The 20,191-nt window shown below is 41.4% G+C and overlaps 3 protein-coding genes across 3 annotated transcripts in view; 1 reads left to right on the top strand and 2 right to left on the bottom strand.

Annotated features, from left to right (window-relative positions):
- LOC132497348 (histone H4) overlaps window positions 1–18,283 on the bottom strand; it is a 313,717-nt gene extending 295,434 nt beyond the window's left edge. Inside the window, exons 1-2 of the mRNA XM_060110479.1 lie at window positions 17,998–18,283; window positions 15,211–15,244 (exon numbers count right to left, since the gene is read on the bottom strand). Coding sequence (XP_059966462.1) covers window positions 15,211–15,244; window positions 17,998–18,283 — 320 coding nt within the window. The remainder of the gene's footprint in view (window positions 1–15,210; window positions 15,245–17,997) is intronic.
- Window positions 5,178–7,487, bottom strand: LOC132497351 (histone H1.3). The gene has a single exon (XM_060110483.1). It carries the CDS (start codon window positions 7,446–7,448, stop codon window positions 6,783–6,785), a length of 666 nt encoding a protein of 221 aa, XP_059966466.1. The 5' UTR covers window positions 7,449–7,487; the 3' UTR covers window positions 5,178–6,782.
- On the top strand, window positions 6,101–6,514 carry LOC132497237 (histone H2A type 1-H-like). Its single transcript, XM_060110304.1, has one exon. The coding sequence runs from the start codon at window positions 6,101–6,103 to the stop codon at window positions 6,512–6,514; it is 414 nt and encodes a 137-aa protein (XP_059966287.1).
- Window positions 18,284–20,191: the final 1,908 nt, after the last annotated feature.

Genomic DNA, 20,191 nt, shown 5'->3' with positions numbered 1-20,191 from the left:
ATCAGCTGTAAGCTTGAGAGTTCTCTATTGCAGAAAATATTGTCTTCGCTTTCTTCTCATCCCTACAAAACAGCAGTGTTATAGTATTCTGTATTGAAACGATATTCCTTTCTTGTGGAAGTAACAAATTCTTCACTATTTCTAAACTGGTAGCTGAAGGGAAAAAAGTAAGGAATTTTGTTCTGAAACTATACAGTCTGTTATTTGGAAATGTAGAAAGGTTGTTACTAATTGGGTTACTGTAGACCGTTTGGAAGGATTTTATGTCTATTCAAACACCAGCAAATTTCAGGTTCAAGATGGGTGAGGTATCCTTAACTACAAAATTGAGAGGCTTCTATTTTATTGTTTTTTAATGGGCTGTTTCCCCTTGAGGATCACTAAGGAAAGAGGTCAGGTCGTAAATTTAACAGAAACAAAGCTGTAAATAAATACACAGGCCAAGTTAGCCATTGTAAGTCCTGGAGGTTTTATAAAAGAAGTCTTTGTTCTTGGAAGTCTGTCAGGCATTGAGACTCGGGTGGTGAGAACTGGGGAGCCTGGACCCATATAAGGAAAAAAGTTTAGCTATTCATAATTCCAATAATGGAGTGTTAGATATTTGTAATGCTACATAAAGGCATTCCATATTAGAATGTACTTTCCCATATCCTGTACTTTCTTTGAGATTCTAGCACAGTAAGTTTTTTAATGTCTGTTTCTGTCTCACCAGATGGTGGATGTCAAGATATGAGGACCAAGGGGGCACAGAAAACACCTAGTTGTATAATTAAATCCATCAGAACATCTAGAACAGTCCTTTGCCTAAAACAAACCCTCAGGAAATTAGTCAAATTGGAATTTAAAATAAAAATTATTGAACAAACAGGAATTACCATTCAGTTTATTCCTGATTACAGAAGTAAAATATTGATAGAGTTCATGTAACCTTAATACTATATAGTTTTACCACATAGAAATAATCAACATTAATTGAGTGGTTGCATTACTGAGTCGGCCAGAAGTCATGTATTATTCTATGAAGTCTCCAAAATATAAGGTAAATTCAATAGTTCTATACTAATATACATAATTATTATTCTCTTAGTTCTTTACAGATGAGGAAACTGAAACTAAGAAAGCTTCAGTTAAAAAGGATAGAGCCAAAACTTTTCCCCTTTGGCATTGCTATATTAAACAATAGCATCAGTATGATCCTCAAAAGTTACCCCTGAGGCTTTATTCCTTGGAAGAGCTGTCATAGGAAGACTGATATGTTTATCTTAATACTTTCATAATATGTTAAAGGAAATGGGTGGATTTTGAAAATGTACAGGATCATATAAAACTGTGTTCTATTATACTATAATTATTACAGCCAATTGCACAGAAATATAATTGATGCACAGCAATAAAACTATAACATTAACTTGGACAATTTTTAGCCTTTCTGTCCATCATCCAGACAATGACCTTGATTGTTAAGACACATGCACACACACACACACACACACACACTTTTTTTTTTTAATTTTAAAGGCATACATTGAAATGGTAGTGCTTAACATGAGATTTTTTTAATGAATTTTGATTTTCTTGGGGAAATATCACAAATCTAAATCATGTCACATTTTATTTGTACCTGTTGGAAAATTAAGTTGTATAACCATTTCAGGCTTACCTGGTTGCCTATAAGTACATGTAATTTAAAAACAAACAAGTATATAATCTCTGAATGACCAGTAGCTTTATTTTATAGAAGTGGTAGCTAAAAATCAAGATAATTCAGAAATGCCATTTCATTCTTTTTCCACATCCTGCCTACCCCATATGTACACAGGTAAATATTGATATTTTACATCTGAAGACTTTTATACTGCAAAGGTTTTTTTTTGTTTTTTGTTTTTTTTTTTCCAGTAGCCCCAACACTTTGGATGGCATACCTCAGAAAGTAAGGGAGCTAGTGCCTAAATCAAGCCATGAGGAGGGTCATAGAAGGGGCAGAGAGATTTATTACCCTTAGCTTTCCACAGAAAAACAGAAAATCACTGAATCTGATTATTATGGGTGTAATCCTACCCATTTGACAGGATTTTAAAGCTCAGTCAATTAAAACACACCTAGAATAGTGGGAAAACAAGATAAAGAAGACTAATAACCTAGGGTTTAGTTTAATGACAGAAAAGAATAGATGCATTATAAATTTTCCATTGATAATAATGGTACCCAATTATTAATATCATCAAAGCACATTATCAGAGAAACTAGATTTTTCTAATTAGGGGAATTTATTCATGGAGTTGGAACTTGAGATGAAATTGGAAAGATTCTCCCAGGTAGAAGGAGAGAAGGAATTGCAGATGAGTAAAGTTGTCCAAAAAACAAACAACAACAAAAAGGAATAGAAAGGTAAATTTGAGTTATTAGTGCTGGTTAGTGTGAGCAGAAAGTATCATTATGAAAAAAGGCTATAAAGTTCTCACTTGAAGCTAAAGTAAGAGTGACAATTTTTATAAGACAGAATGACCAGAATTTAAGAATTAGTGGCTGGAGAAACTGGTTAGGAAGAACCAGGTAGGAAGAAACTGGTTACGATATTGGTTAAGAAACAATGGAATCATCCAGGTATGAGAGGATGAGGAGAGAATGTGAGAGGGGAGAAACTGTCCGTTACTGAAACTTATTTAAACATCTACCTGATTTAGTGACTGACATGAGTAATCAAGGCCTCCACACAGTGACATGAATTCCATCTGCCTCCTCCAGTTAAAAGGAGTCAGGGGGCTTCCCTGGTGGCACAGTGGTTGGGAGTCCGCCTGCCGATGCAGGGGACGCGGGTTCCTGCCCCAGTCCGGGAAGATTCCACATGCCGCCCGTGAGACATGGCCACTGAGCCTGTGCGTCCGGAGCCTGGCTGAGCCTGTGCTGCGCAACGGTAGAGGCCACAGCGATGGGACGGCCGCGTACCGCAAAAAAAAAAAAAAAAAAAAAAAAAAAAAAAAAGGAGTCAGGAAATTACTAAGTAGAAGGGAGAAAGTAGTGACTTCAGCCTGGCCCCCAAAATTACTTTTGGCTTAGACCTATGCCATATGCATAAGTTCCCTCCTGCAGCTAAGAAAATATGAACATGCCCTTCACAGCTTCCACGCTAAGACGTCCTTTTTCCTTTCTTTCTTTTTTTTTTTTTTTTTTGGTATATTTTGGAGACAGCTACTCACACAGCTACTCACACAGACAGCTACTCACAGCTACTCACACAGCTACTCACACAGGCTCCTGCTTGATATTTGCCATCTTTAAGTGTAGATATGTTGAGTTTTTCTAAAACTGGGTTTTTGCCACTGTGATTGACAGACCATCTTTGTTCAGCAAAAGCATGTCAGAAATCCAAGGATGAGTGTTTCAGGAGACCCTCCTAGGGATGTGGTTTTACTGATGAAATACAGGGACTAGGAATGAGCTTCCTGATCCCTCATCATCCTGCTGCAGGATATCAAGACCATCCCAAGATGTTCATTTTTTTTTTTTTTTTTTTTTTTTGCGGTACGCGGGCCTCTCACTGTTGTGGCCTCTCCCGTTGTGGAGCGCAGGCTCAGCGGCCATGGCTCACGGGCCCAGCCGCTCCGCAGCATGTGGGATCTTCCCGCACCGGGGCACGAACCCGTGTCCCCTGCATCGGCAGGCGGACTCTTAACCACTGCGCCACCAGGGAAGCCCTCAAGATGTTCATTTTAACCTGCTTTAACTGCAACAAAAATTTTGGGAGATGGAGTAAGAGTTAAACAAGTTCTGATTTCCTTGTAAATTAGAAACTGTCCCAAGGAAAGGAATATGAATATGAATTTACATAAACCAGTGTAAAACTAGAAGAGCATTGATTGAATCGTGTTTAATCCCTTCTGGTGCATTCCAAAGGGATTGTGAATTGGATAGCTCATAAAAGGCCTAAAATAGAAATACATGAATGTTATTTTTTTCTGGATGAGCGTAAAAAGGAAATAGAGAACTGTACTCCTTTTCCAGTTGACATAATAGATGGGGAGCAGTGCTCAGAAAATGACACTAGGAAGAAAGAAACTTGTGTTTGAGACCCAGGTCCATCATTTATTGACAAGGTGACTCTGGCCATTTCATCTTTCTAAGCCACAATTTCTTAACTTTAAAACATGTATGGGCTTCTCTGGAGAGAAGGCCGCAAAAAAACAAAAAACAAAAAAAAAAAAAAACAAAAAAAACATGTAGCTTAGGGAATTCCCTGGCAGTCCAGTGGTTAGGACTTTCACTGCCACGGACTGGGTTCAATCCCTGGTGGGGGAACTAAGATCCCGCAAGCCACACGGTGCAGTCTAATAATAATCAAGCAGCTTAGCTATACCTACTGCAAATGCTTTATAGTGAGGCAGGCATAGAAGTAGTTTGTAAAATGTAACGAACTACAGAGATACTATATAGTAACCACTCTTGTTGAATGTCATATTCCCACATAATACTTATTCCTCATCACTCATAATCGAAAGCCAAACTCTCTCATTCTGGGTATTAAAGACCTCACAGGTCTTTTCTCCCTTCCTTAACTTTCCCCCCGATGCATCTCTTATTTTCAAAAAGACTCTTCTGCGTAACCATTTCACATCTTCCCATTTATCCAAATCGCCTTCTCAACCAAACCAGTCTTCTAAGAGGAGGGTTTTTTGGCCCTTTCTAGAAAGAAGAAAGTATGGAATACAGTTGTGATGGGGAAAAGATGAACTCCTGCTTAGAAAAGCTAGAAAGGTATCACAGGCTACCTCCTTTTTTTTTAAAGAAAGTTTAAATAGTAAAATTTAATAAACTATTAACCAGTAAGTTGTGTGTGTGTGTGTATGTGTAGCTGGGGGTGGGGGGCGGGGGCCGCTGGGTATCTGTAAACAAAGAAATAAGATGAAGTCTTTTAACCATGAGGTATTTGCCACTGAAGATCTGCTCAGGGACTCATGACTTGTTTTGTATAGTGGACTCTATGGATAGTCTGGAGAAACCTGTAAACAAATATCTTCTCAATACAATGTTTTAAAATACTTAAAGCATACAGGATAAGAAAATTAGCCACATTAAAATACAGCTGTCAAAATGTATTTCTTTTACGTAAAATGTGTTTCATTAGTTACATCAAATAACAAGGAGCAAAAGGTGGAATAACAAATGTCAGTTTCAAGGAATCAGAATGATGTAAATTTTATTTCAAGATATGTGCAATATCTTCAAAGTGATCCAAAAACATCTGTGATGGCCACTGTTGAAAAAGTCAGAGGCACTGCAAAATCCATTGTGATTAGCTGCCTACAGATATACTTGAAGGAAATGCTTAGCTGCATTTAGAGTTTGGTAAAATAAAGATGTAATTTTTCCTCATCCATGTTTACAAGCCCCTAAAGGTCTGCAGAACTCAGATTTTGGTCAAGATTTGCCAGTAAAATCGAGTGGCCTTCCCCAGAAATTAAAATAACAACAACAACAACAAAAAAAAAAAAAAACCAGGGATGAAGGGGAAATGATGTAATATCAGGTTAACCCATCTTCCTAGAGCCATTTATTTTGCCCTGGTTACTCCAGCTCCAGGAGCTCTCTAAGCAATCTCGTTCCCTTTATCAACGGTTTTTATTTGTTTCTGCCTCCCTGTTTGTTGCCTATTCACCAAAATATATTAGACCACCAACCCAGCTGCCTGGGTCTTGTCAACATCTGAGGGGGGAAAAAATCTGGCAAAGAAAAGGGTAAATTATAAACCGCCAGGGGTAGCTTACTTTTTTCTATCCCTTGGTGTCAGGGTGGTAGCAACAATTATGCAGATTTAGGCAGAATAACAATAGCATGAATACTCCCCCCAAATAGGACTACATTCATCAAGCGGAAAAATCCAAGCTTTTCAACTGCTTCAAAGTATGTATCTATACAAGTCTTAATATCACAGCCTCTAATTGGTGCAGTATTTTCTCCTGGAGCCCATGCAAGTAACTCCAGCAGTGCATTCTGATTGGCTAACTCTCTCAATAGCCTCTGCAAACCAATGGGAATGGAAATTTTAGAAACATCCAGAGACTATAATAACCCCTTCCTGAAGCTGCACTATTTCTTTCCTAACATGTCTGGACGAGGAAAAGAGGGCGGCAAAGCGCGAGCAAAGGCCAAGACCCGCTCTTCGCGGGGCGGGCTCCAGTTCCCCGTGGGCCGAGTCCACGGCCTGCTTCGCAAGGGTAACTATGCCGAGCGGGTCGGGGACGGCGCGCCGGTGTACCTGGCGGCGGTGCTGGAGCACCTGACGGCCGAGATCCTGGAGCTGGCGGGCAACGGGGGCCGCGACAAGAAGACGCGCATCATCCCGCGTCACCGGCAGCTGGCCATCCGCTACGACGAGGAGCTCAACAAGCTGCTGGGCGAAGTCACCATCGCTCAGGGCGGCGTCCTGCCCAACATCCAGGCCCTGCTGCTGCCTAAGAAGACCGAGAGCCACCACAGGGCAAAGGGGCAAGTGAATCTGCCGCAAAGGCTCTTTTGAGAGCCACTAAACTCTCATTAGAGGACTGTGATCACAACATTCGGAGAGTTCTGAACGTGGTGGTGCGCGCGCACCCTGACGCATAGCCAATCACGTTAGGGCGGCAAGTTTAAAAAAACTGATTTAAGTTTAAAAAAGAATTACCTTTACAAAACACTTGTTGGTTTACCTACAGAAACATATCCGGCTAAGCTCTTTTATCTGAAAGTAGTGGGTGGCTCTGAAAAGAGCCTTTGAGATTTTCAAAGTAGGACGTCCCGTTACCGATTTACTTCTTCTTGGAGGCCGCCTTCTTAGCCTTTGTAGCTTTGGGTTTGGCAGCTTTAGGCTTGGCTGCCTTGGCTTTGGGGGCTTTGGCCTTGGCCGGACTCTTAGCCGCCTTCTTCGGCTTCGCTGCCTTCGCCTTTTTCGGGCTCTTGGCCACTTTCTTAGCCCCAGCAGCTACCCCCGGTTTCTTGGCTTTCTTGGGGGTCTTCTTAGCGGCCTTCTTGGGGGTGGCCGCGCCCGTGGCCTTCTTGGGCTTCTTAGCTGCCCCAGCAGCCTTCTTGGGCTTGGCCGCGCCCGCCTTCTTAGCCTTGGGCTTGGTTTCCCCGGTGGCCGCCTTTTTGTTGAACTTGAAAGAACCTGAGGCGCCAGTGCCCTTTGTCTGCACCAGAGTGCCCTTGCTCACCAAGTTCTTAAGACCCAGCTTGATGCGGCTGTTGTTCTTCTCCACGTCATAACCAGCGACCGCCAGCGCTTTCTTCAGCGCGGCCAAGGACACGCCGCTGCGCTCCTTGGAGGCGGCGACAGCCTTGGTGATGAGCTCGGACACCGGGGGCCCGGACGCTTTGCGTTTTCCAGCAGCTGCGCCCGTTTTCTTCGTCTTCTTCTTAACAGGTGTTTTCTCTGTAGGTGCGGGAACAGCAGGAACAACTGGAGCAGCCTCCGACATCTTTCTGTTTAGCCAGGAAAGACAAAAAGTAAGCTTAAACTGTCAGAACGGCGTGTCCCGGGAGCCGCCGCCTGGGGGTTTATATAGAGAGTCGCTGCGTGATGATTGGTTGCCTGTTCCGTGCGCCGCGCTGCTACGAAGGGCTCCTCGGCTCTGCCGAATGGCTGTGTTTTTTGCCCCTTAAAAAAGAAGAAAAATATAAGAAGTCTGGGCACGAAATAATTAGGGATTTGGGGGAAACTGATCCGAGACTCTTCAGGCTTCATTCCTGCCTTATTTGCTATACCTAGTTTAAAAGCCAGCCCCCTGAAACTTTCCTGATTCCCCCAACTCTCTTGGAAACTTCGGTCAAATTGAGACAACTTTCAGATTTTCCTTAAAATTACTAGTTCTCACTGCTTCCTTTGCAAATCTTTCTTCCAGGGCATTGTCATACACATTGTTTTCTTTTCAACCTTATATAAATAACCTCATTTTTACTCAAATATACAAGGAAAATCGGTTTTTTCGCGGGAGCAATAGCACAGTTCTCCTGCAACTTGTTTGCTCTAAGCACTGGGAATTGGCACTGGGGTAGAAAATTCTACGTACAAGATGGATAACTATTTTAAAAAGGATAGATTTTTTAAAAAAATATTTGAGTGACCAGTGTGTAAACTGGGTTTGCTCCCAGTGTTTCGGTGATTTAAACATTTTTGGAAGGATGGGGTGTGAGGCTGCTCCATTTATTTTCTAGATAAACAGCTCCAAATAGAGTCAGCAACCTTCTCTAAAAATTAGTATAATAGATTTTTCTGACCTAGAATGAGCATTAGAGATCAATCACACCATCTACAAAGAAGAAAAGTGAATCATGAAGCAATAGATTGGCAGTTCTACAACATTTTACCAGCTCTGAGCTCAAGAACTCTGTAAGATCACGTGGGTTAAAATTGTATATTGCCTAATGATATTCTGTCCATAAGATTTTTTCCTCCAATATTTAGTACAGAATTATGTACATATTTCCTATATTTCAAAATGATACTTAAAATATATATTTGATTTATCTTTTTTCAACATTGCAAATAGGGGCACAGAGGACTAGAAAGTAAAAAAAAATTCTCATTAAACTCACTTTCTGAATCTTCATAAGTTTCCTTGGGATTTTTACTAAAAAATATGAACCAGGCTATCATGACCTAAATTAATTGGCTGAATGTGTCCACTAAGGAGTTGAATAAACATTTCATAGCAAACATGACTGATTTAATGCTCCATCTCTGTAAGACAGAGAGCTAATGGAATTCGATAAATATTGGATATTAAGCACAAAATTAATATCCACCAAATAATCAGATACTGAAATTAAACCTCATGTTTGTCAAAATAAATAAACAAGAAAAGTATTTTGGTGTTGTGTTTTTTTAAATAAATACCCCTACTTCCAAAAATCTATTTATTCTGGCCTACATTCAATAGTGACTTGAGAATTTTCTCATATAAGTCCAAGACAGGATAATCAACTTAAAAGATGTCATCTCTCTGCACTGAACTAATTCCATAAAAATGACTTGGCTTGTTTTTAAATAGTCATTATTGGCTGGCACTGTCTGTAACGAAGTCTCTGGGAATTGAGACCATGTTATATACCAATTACAAATACAGTGTATAAAGGGGGAAGCTTATAGGATTGGATCTAGAACATTCCAATTTTCCCAGGGAAGGCATTTTACATCTGTCTGGAGGATGGGGCTACTTGTCATCCTCAGTATCATCACTGTCAATAGCAATTGTAACAAACATTATATACACCCTTTTCCTTTTCAACCCAGAGCCTAATACTATCTAGATCTAAAGATAAAATTAAAATTCATATTTTTAAATCTTTACTATTTTGGTGATCATTGTAGGCATGATATCAGTTGTTGAATACTTGTTGGAATTGTTCCCTAAGTTGTATGTACTCAATTTAAGATAGGTGAAAAGTTCTTTCTACAGCAGATGCCACCATTTCTTTCTTGTGCAACTGTTACCGGTTCCCATGGCTATTTAGGTTCCAAATAAGTGAGCAGACATTGGGGCTCAGGGTCATTTGCTTCCTTGTTTATAGGTAATCTCTGCCCTTCCTGGAGAGCAATAATTGAGACTTGATTTCACCTGAAAAGTTCTTCCCTAGATGTGTATAGGAGGATGGAGCTGTGCTGTGTGTAGGTACTGTTATCTCTTGAGATCCAGGTATTTACGCTGTCTCTAACTGTAGCATGGACAAGGTTCTTGAAAGCTGGATCACCCCATGGGACTATAAAGTTGAAAAGTTTCACCTATTACTTGGTAGCCCACAAAAAAGTTGTCTGTATTACTTTTGAATCCTAAATCTGCATATATTCTAAAACCATGGATTTTCTGCTAGACTAAGACTTGAACTATTTTTACTTTATAGATGTAAAAAATAAATAAGAAAAACTAAAGTTAAACAAGCGATGGATGTCTCACAACTTCATGTTCTCTCAATTTTGGTGTCAAGCCCCCACTCACCATAGTAAATGACTGTGAATAAGACAGGGCTCACCAGGGCAATCCACAGGGGCTGTACTTAAGTGTTCCAAAATTCAATAAATTTCAAACATTTAAGGAGAAGAGTGACTATGTTGACTAAATGTCAAAAAGGCCAAATTAAAAATAAGGGTTATAGAGCAAACAGAGCATTGTTTTACAATGTAATGTGTTCAGAAGGGTAATGAGAAATCACATCTATTTTAATTTCCTATCAGATGGTCTCACCTGAGGACACTCTACCACTTGAAACTCCCCTTCAAGCACAACTATATATCAATATTATTCATTTTATTTCCTAAAAAGGACACTACTACTCTCAAACTTCCACTTTCCTTTTTCCATGTCCCTCTGTGTATCTGTAATATCTGGTACACACAGAAGGTGACTAATTTCTATTATACCTCAAAAATACTCCAATCCTCATTTCCTGCAACGATCCTCATTCTCAGGTACCTACCACACTCTCTTTCCCAGTCTGGGCTAGAAGTTCTCCAGAAGAAGTTCTCTATCACAATACAGCCCAATCCAACCTATTGCAATGATGGAAATGTTCCGTATCTGCACTGTAGAACAGACAACAACTACACTTGCCTGTGGTTATTGAGCATTTACTTAAAGGTAGTTAGAGTGACTGAAGAAATTAATTTTTAATTTTATTTAATTTTAATTTTAATTTAAATGAGCATATGTGGCTAGTGGCTAATATAGGAAAGCACAGCTCTAAAACAATTCTTCTCAAACTTGAATGAGCAAACCACTCACTTGAGGATCTTAAAAATGTCATATCAGTTCAGTAGATTTGGGGTTGGTCCTGAAATTCTGTATGTCTAACAAGCTCCCAGGTGATGCTAATGCTGCTGGGATATGGCTGCTCCACCCATCACTACCAGGATGAATCTAGGATGGTGGGCTGATTATATGGCCCCTCACCCCTTTTCTCTTCCTTCAGCTAGCGTTTGAGTTCTTTAAAAGAATGTGTGATTGTCTTTGTAAACCTGGTATTTGTACACCATTCTTGGCGTATAGTAGATCCTAAATTGTTGAATGAATGAATGCAATGAATCAATGATTCTTGTTTAGTGCCTTTCTCAAAAAGGAGAGCAGGGGAGATCACAATGTCTAAATCCACAGGTTACTGCACCTGAACTAAATCTCAAAAAGTTTGTGACTCAAGGAAGTTAATAATCCTCTGACCGCCTATATGGTAAGCACCAGCAGAGAAGGCTTTTGTTTGTTTGTTTTTAATCACCTCTGTAGTTACATAGAAGGTACTCAATGTGAATTTGTAGACTGTGAGTAATGTTGGCATTTGTCTATTAAACATATCAACACTTATCTGTGTGTAGAACTTAAGTTACCCTTTTTACTTGGACAGTACTTCACTCTTTTGTTATTTTTTTTAACTCTGTTAATTTACAAACTTATTCATCCTGATGTATCTTCAATGCTTTAATGACATAGCTCGGTGGTAGGTGGCAAGAACATAAGACCACAGAATCAGAAGGCCTCAGTTCTACCCCCAACAATACCACTTATTAGAACAGGATTAGGTCTTCAATCCTGGGATTCTTCATCCTCACAATGTAAATAGTGCTTTATAAATTGGGGAGAAAAGACCGGGAATTCAATTAACGTTGGCTCCCCTTCCTAGACCTCCCTCTTTGTCAGGAATGCTGAAAAACGATGGTTATGCAAACGCTTTGCCAAACAGAAACGTTCAGGATCAGCCAAACTTAATAAGTATTACTAGAGTTTTTAAGAATACTTACATTATTTTAAGTATCTTCATGTTTTCAAATTAATTTTATTCTGCTTTCTCTCCCTTTTGTAGACAAATGTGGCGGTACTGCCTCCTTTTGTTAAATAATAAAAGTGGTGAGGAGACGTGTACAATATTAATTGAGAAAACCCACAGGCACACGACTAGAGTCCACAAAACCGGCGACTCCGGACCCCCAACCAGGAAACAGGAAACAGATACTGAGTAGCATTTCCCCGCCCCTTCCCTGCTAGGCAATAGCAGACGGCCAGTGAGGAAGGGAAGAGGCGGGGGCAGAGGTCTCTTTCCCGCCCCCGCCGTTTCAGTTTCCTAATAGGTCCGTGGAACTGCTATATAAGAGGCTGCAGCCCTCGGTTAGGCCCTGTAAGAGGTTGAGAGTAATTCTGAGTCATGTCTGGTCGAGGCAAGGGTGGAAAGGGTCTGGGGAAGGGGGGTGCCAAGCGTCATCGTAAGGTTCTTCGTGATAACATCCAGGGCATCACCAAACCTGCTATTCGTCGCCTCGCCCGGCGTGGTGGTGTGAAGCGTATTTCTGGCCTTATCTATGAGGAGACCCGCGGGGTGCTGAAGGTGTTTTTGGAGAATGTGATCCGCGACGCTGTCACCTACACCGAGCACGCCAAGCGCAAGACTGTCACCGCCATGGACGTGGTTTACGCGCTCAAACGCCAGGGACGCACTCTGTACGGTTTCGGCGGCTAAGTTTCACTGCGGTCTTCGGCTGTGAAGCTCTTGTTTACTTACAAAAGGCCCTTCTCAGGGCCACCCACTTGGTCACATGAAGGGCTGTTAACTGGCACAAAAGAAAAACAGAGGTAATACTTGCTGCCTTATATTAATATTGGGTTCCGGTTTTAATTAAGGCAGTCGCTTTCTTTTTGTAGACCCCGGCTGTCGCGTTTTTTTGGTCTCTTTTCCGAGTTACATATCGTCTCAAGATGGCGGCTCTCAGACATCTAAAGACAATCCCGTGCAGTGGAACTGCTGGAATTACTCAACAGAAGTGAGTTGCGTTTGACGTGGCATCAGTTTTCTAATTTCAACATGTTTGAGTTCATTTTACCCCAAAGACATTAAAATTAACTTCTCCAGAATGTCCCAAAGACCAAGCACCTAGTGTCCTGAAGAGGGCACCTGGGGCCTTTAAGCAGCTTCCTACAGAAAACGTTGTAGATAGCTCTGGATAGATGGAGCCATAGGTAGTGAACTCAAATCGGGTGGAAGAGACATAAAATTTTGTCTTACTTCGTGTACTCCTGAGGACGCGTTGGAACTCTTAACATGACTAAGAGGTTATCAATCTTAATGCTTTGTTTCCAAAACGTTGATAACGTGACCTTCTTTCATATGGCCATCCCACCTCTGACCGCATCCTTACCTCTCCATTTTCCCACCAGGAGGAAGAGATGCTCTTCAGGCCTTCTCATGCTCATCCTGCCATCTGTGTTCTAAATCTTTCACTCCCAGAAGCTTTGTGTTTGTGTCAGTGAAAACACACCCTGGTGTGTGGGTGAACACACACCCAGGGACAGTTTCATTCTGTCCCTGTTATCTTAAGATAGTTATTAATGGAGCCCACTTCCACTATCAATAACTTATTTGCACAATAAATTAGTTGGTCATCCTGATCTAATCATAGTAATATCCCAACTTAAAGTTTTATTCCTCTTTCTACTGGCTCTTTCCCATCCACATATAAATATGTTTCAGTGTCTCTCAATTTAATCCATACCTCTATCAATTACCAGATCCTTTCCATTTATCAAATCTCCAAGCCTTGGGTAATCTGGAGTCACTATCCTCATGTCTTTTCATGATTATATGACTTCTTCACAAATCACTCACTAAATATATCCTTGGCGTAGTCACCAGTGACCTTCGAATGGCAAAAAACAGGCACATCTGACCCTGTTTATTACTCCTGCCTTCACAAATTTTCTCACAGTGTTTTGTGGTACCTTTTCTTTCTTCCTAACCCAGATCATATTGTTCTCCATGATCCTTCTCAGTTTGCTTCTTTGGATCCTATTCCTCTGTTCTGCGGTTGCACTCAATTAACAAACTCTTGTTCTCCATTATCAGTTCATAGATCCTCCTTGAGCCGTCTCTTCCAGAGTGTACCATAAATGTTGAGACATCTTGGCACCCCGAAAATTGAATATCAGCTGAAATGGAGCAGAATATGCCACCCCAAAATATGCCACTTTTGCATAAGGATTATTTTGAGCTAAGATGCTTGAAAAACAGCTAATGAAAGAATGGGGCTGTGATCTCCCCTTTTCTTTCCGAAAGCAGATAATTATCCCATGTGAAAGGTGCCATCCCTATACCAGGAGGAAATGAACATTCCTATCACCAGAAATGGGGAGTCCAGTATGAGAGAATCTATACAAACAGACCTTGTTAAAATAATCCTTATCTTCCTTTAGTCTCCCCATATATTTTAGATGCTATTTCACAATTACTACTCTTTGTTCAACCTAGTATATAAGCACTTAGGCTTAACTGCTTTTTGGGTCTTCATTTTCCTGTGAAGACTCCCATGTACATGTAAAAAGATTAAATAAAATTTGTATGCTTTTCTCATGTTAATCTGTCTTATGTCAACTTAATTCTCAGGCCCAGCTAGAGACCCTAAAAGGGTAGAGGAAAGTTTTGTTTCTCTTATACAGCTTTCTAATCCCTATAGTGGCCTGACAGGTCTCTCTATCTGCATTATTCCCAGTCTACAATCACTCCCTCCCACTGCAGAAATCTGAGTGAGTTGCAAATTTTATCATGCCATGTAGGAAAAAAGAGAGAGAGGAGAGAGAGAGAGAGAGAGAGAGAGAGCGAGGGAGAGAGAGAGATTCAGAGGCTGGACAGCCTAACATTTATTCCAGGCCTGATAGTGCCACCAAGAGGGGCAGACAGCTATTGAGGATCTCCCTGGAATAAAATGCTGCACTCGCACCCTCTCTCTCTCCCCGGCTTCTCCTCCTCCTCCTCCCCCTCCCTCTCCACCTCGATGCCTTCTCCTCCTTTCTCCTTCCCCTTCCCCTTCCTCTCCTTCTCCTTCTTCTTCTTCTCCTTCTTCACTTTGTGTCAGAGTTTGTGAAGAGTCTGGGATCTTACCCTACTTACAAGATAATAAGATAACCTGTAAGTCTTTCATGACTGCTGGCAGTAGACACAACACTTCTAGGTCAGAGACAAGAGATTTTATTACAGCACAGCACAACAAGCAGCAATTTTGCATTGGATCCCCTTGTCCACCAGGTCCCACAGGGGTGACCTGGAAGGGCCCATGTGGATACTGAACACACAGTGGGTTTGCATCACAGCCAGGGTACAGCTTGGGGGATTGAACTGAGTGTACTAAGCAAATCTGCTCTTTGTCTGGGGACAGCCACTACCCCATTCTTTAAGGTTCCTCAACCCTGATAAATGGCATTCTTGGCACACCCAGTAAGAACCCTCAGGGCCCGTGGCAGATTGCCTCTGCCAATGCTGGGTTCAAAGGCTACACAATAAGGGTGTAATTGTGTTTTGCCCCAAGTTAGTGTATCCTTGAATATTCAGTCTATGCACTGATATATGAGTGACACCAGGAAAGAAGAAAGCTTAGTCCTAACTTCCAGTAATTTATAGCTTGGTTGAACCAGAAAGTTAAACACAAATAATTAGAAAAAAATAATAAAAGATAGACTATATTCAAGTAGGAACACTTATGGTCAGAAATTTCATTCTTAGAGCCCTTTGCAGGCAAGGGAACGATGAGGATATGAGGAAGAAGGTCATATTGTAACCGAAAGTACGGTCTGGCTGTTTGCTGCTCAGAAGCCAATAAAGAGGCAAGGTTGGTGGAAAGGAAAGTTTGCTTTATTTTGGATGCCAGCAACTGGGGCGGGGGGAGGGGGAGGGCGAACGCCTGTCCAAAGGCTGACTCCTCCCCACTGACAATCAGTGGGCAAGAGCTTTTCCAGGCTGAGGGAGGGTGCTACATGCAGAAACAGTACAGTCAGCTCTCACAGTCATCTTGAAATTGGTCATGTGGTGGTCTGACCAGCATCATCTTGATTATTAAGTACAGTTAGTCTTTACTTCCAGGGTCAGTTTGTTCCCATTTCTTTGAGGCCATTTCTCGGATTTGTGACAGCTTATGTCGTGGCTGCAGTCTGGTCATCATGTAGTTAACTTCTTCCACCTGGCGGGCGTTTCAGTACCTACAAGGCAGCTCACAGGATGTGGCTCAGAACATTAACTATAGCCCTTGAGGAGGAACTAAAGGCCCTTGACTTAAGGACTAAACTATTATTATTTGGTCTTCTTTGACAGTTTTCCTTTGTTTCTGTATTTTCTCACTTCTCTGATTAAACTTATTCCTTGGCTAAAGTCTGTCCACAGACAAAAGTCAGGCTAAGGACATGGGGGGCATAGACCATACTGTCCTGCTCCGTTTCAATATGACAGCCGGGCCCAGAAGGAGTAGCAGGTATTTGGCTGAGGAAAGAGCAGGGAAGAGTGAGGGGAGAGGAGGCAGGTGTAAGGGGGATTCACTGTTATTGAAGAGTGCTCAGTTCTGCGAAGGAGTGAGTATACGTTAAGTTACGTCTAAGTATATGTTAGACTCAGAGACTAGAGATAAACGTGTGCTGAACACAGAGAGGATGGGATTGAAGGACCAAGTAGGCACCACACATTCATTAGCACATAAAATTCTCAATATCTATGAGGCATCTCATACTTGATATCTTTCTTTTTTTAAAGGGCTTCAAATACTTGGCTTTTTATTTATTTGTTTATTTATTTTTGGCTGTGTTTGGTCTTCATTTCTGTGCGAGGACTTTCTCTAGTTGTGGCAAGCGGGGGCCACTCTTCATGGCGGTGCGCGGGCCTCTCACTATCGTGGCCTCTCTTGCTGCGGAGCACAGGCTCCAGACGCGCAGGCTCAGTAGTTGCGGCTCACGGGCCTAGTTGCTCTGTGGCATGTGGGATCTTCCCAGACCAGGGCTCAAATCTGTGTCCCCTGCATTAGCAGGCAGATTCTCAACCACTGCACCACCGGGGTAGCCCCATATTTGATATCTTAAGTCAGCCACCCACTTGACCTCTGCCCATAGGATGCAGATAAAACCCATGGGTGAGTGACAACTAGAGACCAAGCAAATATACCCCTGGATCTGTTTAATAGAGCAACTGTGTGTGATTGGCCCAGCTACCTTCCACCTGCTCAGTCCCCTTGTTCAACTTAACTCTGGTCCTCAGAAGCCCATCATCAGGAAGGAAGGCTGATGTGGCAGAGAGCAAAGGAGATTATATGAACATTGTGTAAATAACAGGATTCATCTAGCGAGGACCTTCCACCTGTTTGTCTTATCCTAAGTATGCTGTGCTGTCCATCTATTTCCCCATGCTTTTTGCAACATGGTTTAAATTGATTAAAATTTCTAAGCATTTTAATTTGGTCTGTGAGCCTTTCTGCCCTGTGACCTCTGGGAAAGTTGCCTGGTAGTGTGCTTGGAGGTGAAGGGTGGCAGAATATGCCACCCTAAAATATGCCACTTTGGTTTGAGTTATTTTGAGCTAAAGGCACTTGAAAAACAGCAGGTGCAAAAGAGCACTCTGACCTCCTATTTTCCTTCTAAAAACAGGAAATCAAACTCCCATATGGAAGATTCCCTCCCTGTACCAGGAAGAAAATAGCATTCTTATCACCAGATAGGAAGCTTAAAGCAGAGAGAACTCTGCATTGTTAAACTAGCCCTTATCTTCCTAGTTCCTTTTCTACCATTAACTATCCTAGCCCAATCTCCTTTGTCTTGTCACATTTTCATAATTGTTTAATTTAGTATATAAGCTATGTAAGAGCTGTACTCTAGTGTCTGTGGACACCCCAAATATTTATTTCTACTCAAAGAATCCATGACCATTTACTTACCAGCTGCGTGGCCACATTTAGCCACTAGCCACCTGTTGGTCCTCAGTTAATCTATACATCAGGAACAGCGATAGTAACACCTCCAGCATTGTGAAAACACCTTAGGGACTGAAGACCGAACTATGCCTAAGCAACATTTTTGTGCTTCATTTCTCCCATCTGTACCAAACTACCCTACAGACCACCAAGTGGTAAGTGTGAGCTCTTTCATAGAAAGGGTAGGTGGCCCTGAAAAGGGCCTTTAACTTTGCTACAGAAAAGAGAAAAACCTTACAAAGCTCAATCTTAGCCGCCGAAGCCATAGAGAGTGCGTCCCTGGCGCTTGAGCGCATAGACTACGTCCATGGCGGTAACAGTCTTGCGCTTGGCGTGCTCGGTGTAGGTGACAGCGTCCCGGATTACGTTTTCCAGAAACACCTTCAGCACCCCGCGGGTCTCTTCGTAGATGAGACCAGAGATGCGCTTCACACCGCCACGCCGGGCCAGACGGCGAATGGCGGGCTTGGTGATGCCCTGGATATTATCGCGCAGAACCTTGCGGTGGCGCTTAGCGCCCCCTTTTCCCAGGCCTTTCCCGCCCTTGCCCCGTCCAGACATATCAGAGAAAAGCTAAGCACAGCGGCTGAGAGAGTCTAACGCTAGCAACCTGCAGCCCGTTATGTAGCGATTGTGCGGACCTTTGTGAAAACTGAGACCAGAAAGGCGGGAAACCGTACTGAGTCCCCGCCCCTTGCTTCTAAGACCTGAAGTGAACAAGGGCTAGGGCGTTTTACTGATATTCAGAACATAAGAATCTTTAAACAGAAGCATCAAACGTATACACAAAGGGAATCGCCTCGTTTAAGTATGTTTGTATGTGTTTAAAGATTTATCCATTCCATATATTCTTGGATCTTTGACACTGGCCTTTAAGCCCAAATTCCCCAAACAAAGGAATTTATAAATACATTGACAAGCAACCACGCCAGGCTTTGGGTTTGGAAGCCATAAGCAAGCTGCTCTCAAACTGTATTATTGGGCATGTTTACTAATCTATCTGAGATTCAGTGGCCTTATCCATAAAATAGGATCAATACTATTGATAGTGGAGTTATTGTACACAAAATAGCATCTAGCTCGTGAGCAATAAATTTCTATCGCCCTGGGCTTTGTTCTTAAAAACAATTTATAATACAGACAGGCCTAAGGCACATGGAAAGATTTCAAAACATTTCTAATATAACACCAGTTTGTACAGTATGCTTTCACTTATACAGACTAAGCATATAAATTTGAACAATGAAGGATTGCAGAGGAAAAGAATGTAAATTGTCAGGGACTAATAATACCCTGTTCTTATATAGAGGACAGAGGGTGGAGGGGTGATTGTCCTTTACTGTGGTTGGTGCATGGAATTCATGCAAAGCTATCATAAACGCCAATGTTAGGCAAAGATTTTATGCAAGTGCCAGAAGTAAAAATGTGATCTTTCCTAGATTTTTATATTATTTTAAAAAAATTGTCGAGCACTATGATTTAAATGATGTCCTTGGAATAAATAGAATGTTCAAAATAATAGATTATTTTTACTTCACACTGTGATATACCAAGCACACTGTCCTAAGTAAGCTGAGCAGTAGCTCAACCAATTACCCCATCAGTAAATTTGAGATTACAAATATCAAATTTCAAAACTCAATTTACTTTTGAGGTAGTGGCAGCAATAGCTAAAAAATCACACACCAACATAAACGAACCAAACTGCTGTTCAATGGACGTGTCACCATAGAACAGCCAGAAGAAAGGAAAACACTGCTATTTATGCAAAAACAAACCAAAACACACCAAAAAAACCCACATTAATTTGTTAAACAAGCCTTGGAATCCAAAGCAATACACAGTAGCAACTGCTAAAGAAAGATCACAGCTTTTTTTACGTTGTTATTTTGAAATAACTAAATTCACAAAAAGTTGCTCCAATAGTACCTAGAGTTCCTTGAACCCAGTTTCGCCTAATGGTGAAATCTTATTATAATATCAAAGCCAGGTAATTGACATTGGCAAAGTACTTTTAACTAGCCTACAGGCCTTATTCAGCTCTCACCAATTTTTCCATGCACCCATTTGTGTGTGTGTGTGTGTGTGTGTGTGTGTGTGTGTGTGTGTGTGTAGCCCTGTGCAATTTTATGTGTCACTACCATCTCAACGCTGACACAAAACTTTTCCATCATCACCAACGAACTCTTTAATGTAACACTTTTATATCCACATCCACTCTCTTCTCCCCTGTCCTGGGGCAATCACTACTCTGATATCCACCTCTAGAATTGCCATTTTGAGAATGTTATATACATGGAATAATACAAAATGCAACATTTTGAGACTGGCTTTTTTCACTAAGCATTACCCATCTAGGCAGTTGCATGTATCAATAGCCTCCCTTTTTATTGCTGAGTAGGTTTGCATTGCATGGGGTATGAGAATTTATTTAAACATTCACCAGTTGAAAGATATTAAGTTGTTTCT

This window comes from Mesoplodon densirostris, chromosome 10 (genome assembly GCF_025265405.1).
Source record: "Mesoplodon densirostris isolate mMesDen1 chromosome 10, mMesDen1 primary haplotype, whole genome shotgun sequence".
In the NCBI taxonomy this organism is placed as follows: Eukaryota; Metazoa; Chordata; class Mammalia; order Artiodactyla; family Ziphiidae; genus Mesoplodon; species Mesoplodon densirostris.
The sequence above is the reverse complement of the archived record's forward strand: the minus strand, read 5'-3'. Positions and strand labels throughout refer to the sequence as shown.

Bases quoted from the DNA above. Each gene is read 5' to 3' on its own strand.
- LOC132497237 (XM_060110304.1), top strand. From the start codon at position 6,101: ATGTCTGGACGAGGAAAAGAGGGCGGCAAAGCGCGAGCAAAGGCCAAG.
- LOC132497351 (XM_060110483.1), bottom strand. From the start codon at position 7,448: ATGTCGGAGGCTGCTCCAGTTGTTCCTGCTGTTCCCGCACCTACAGAG.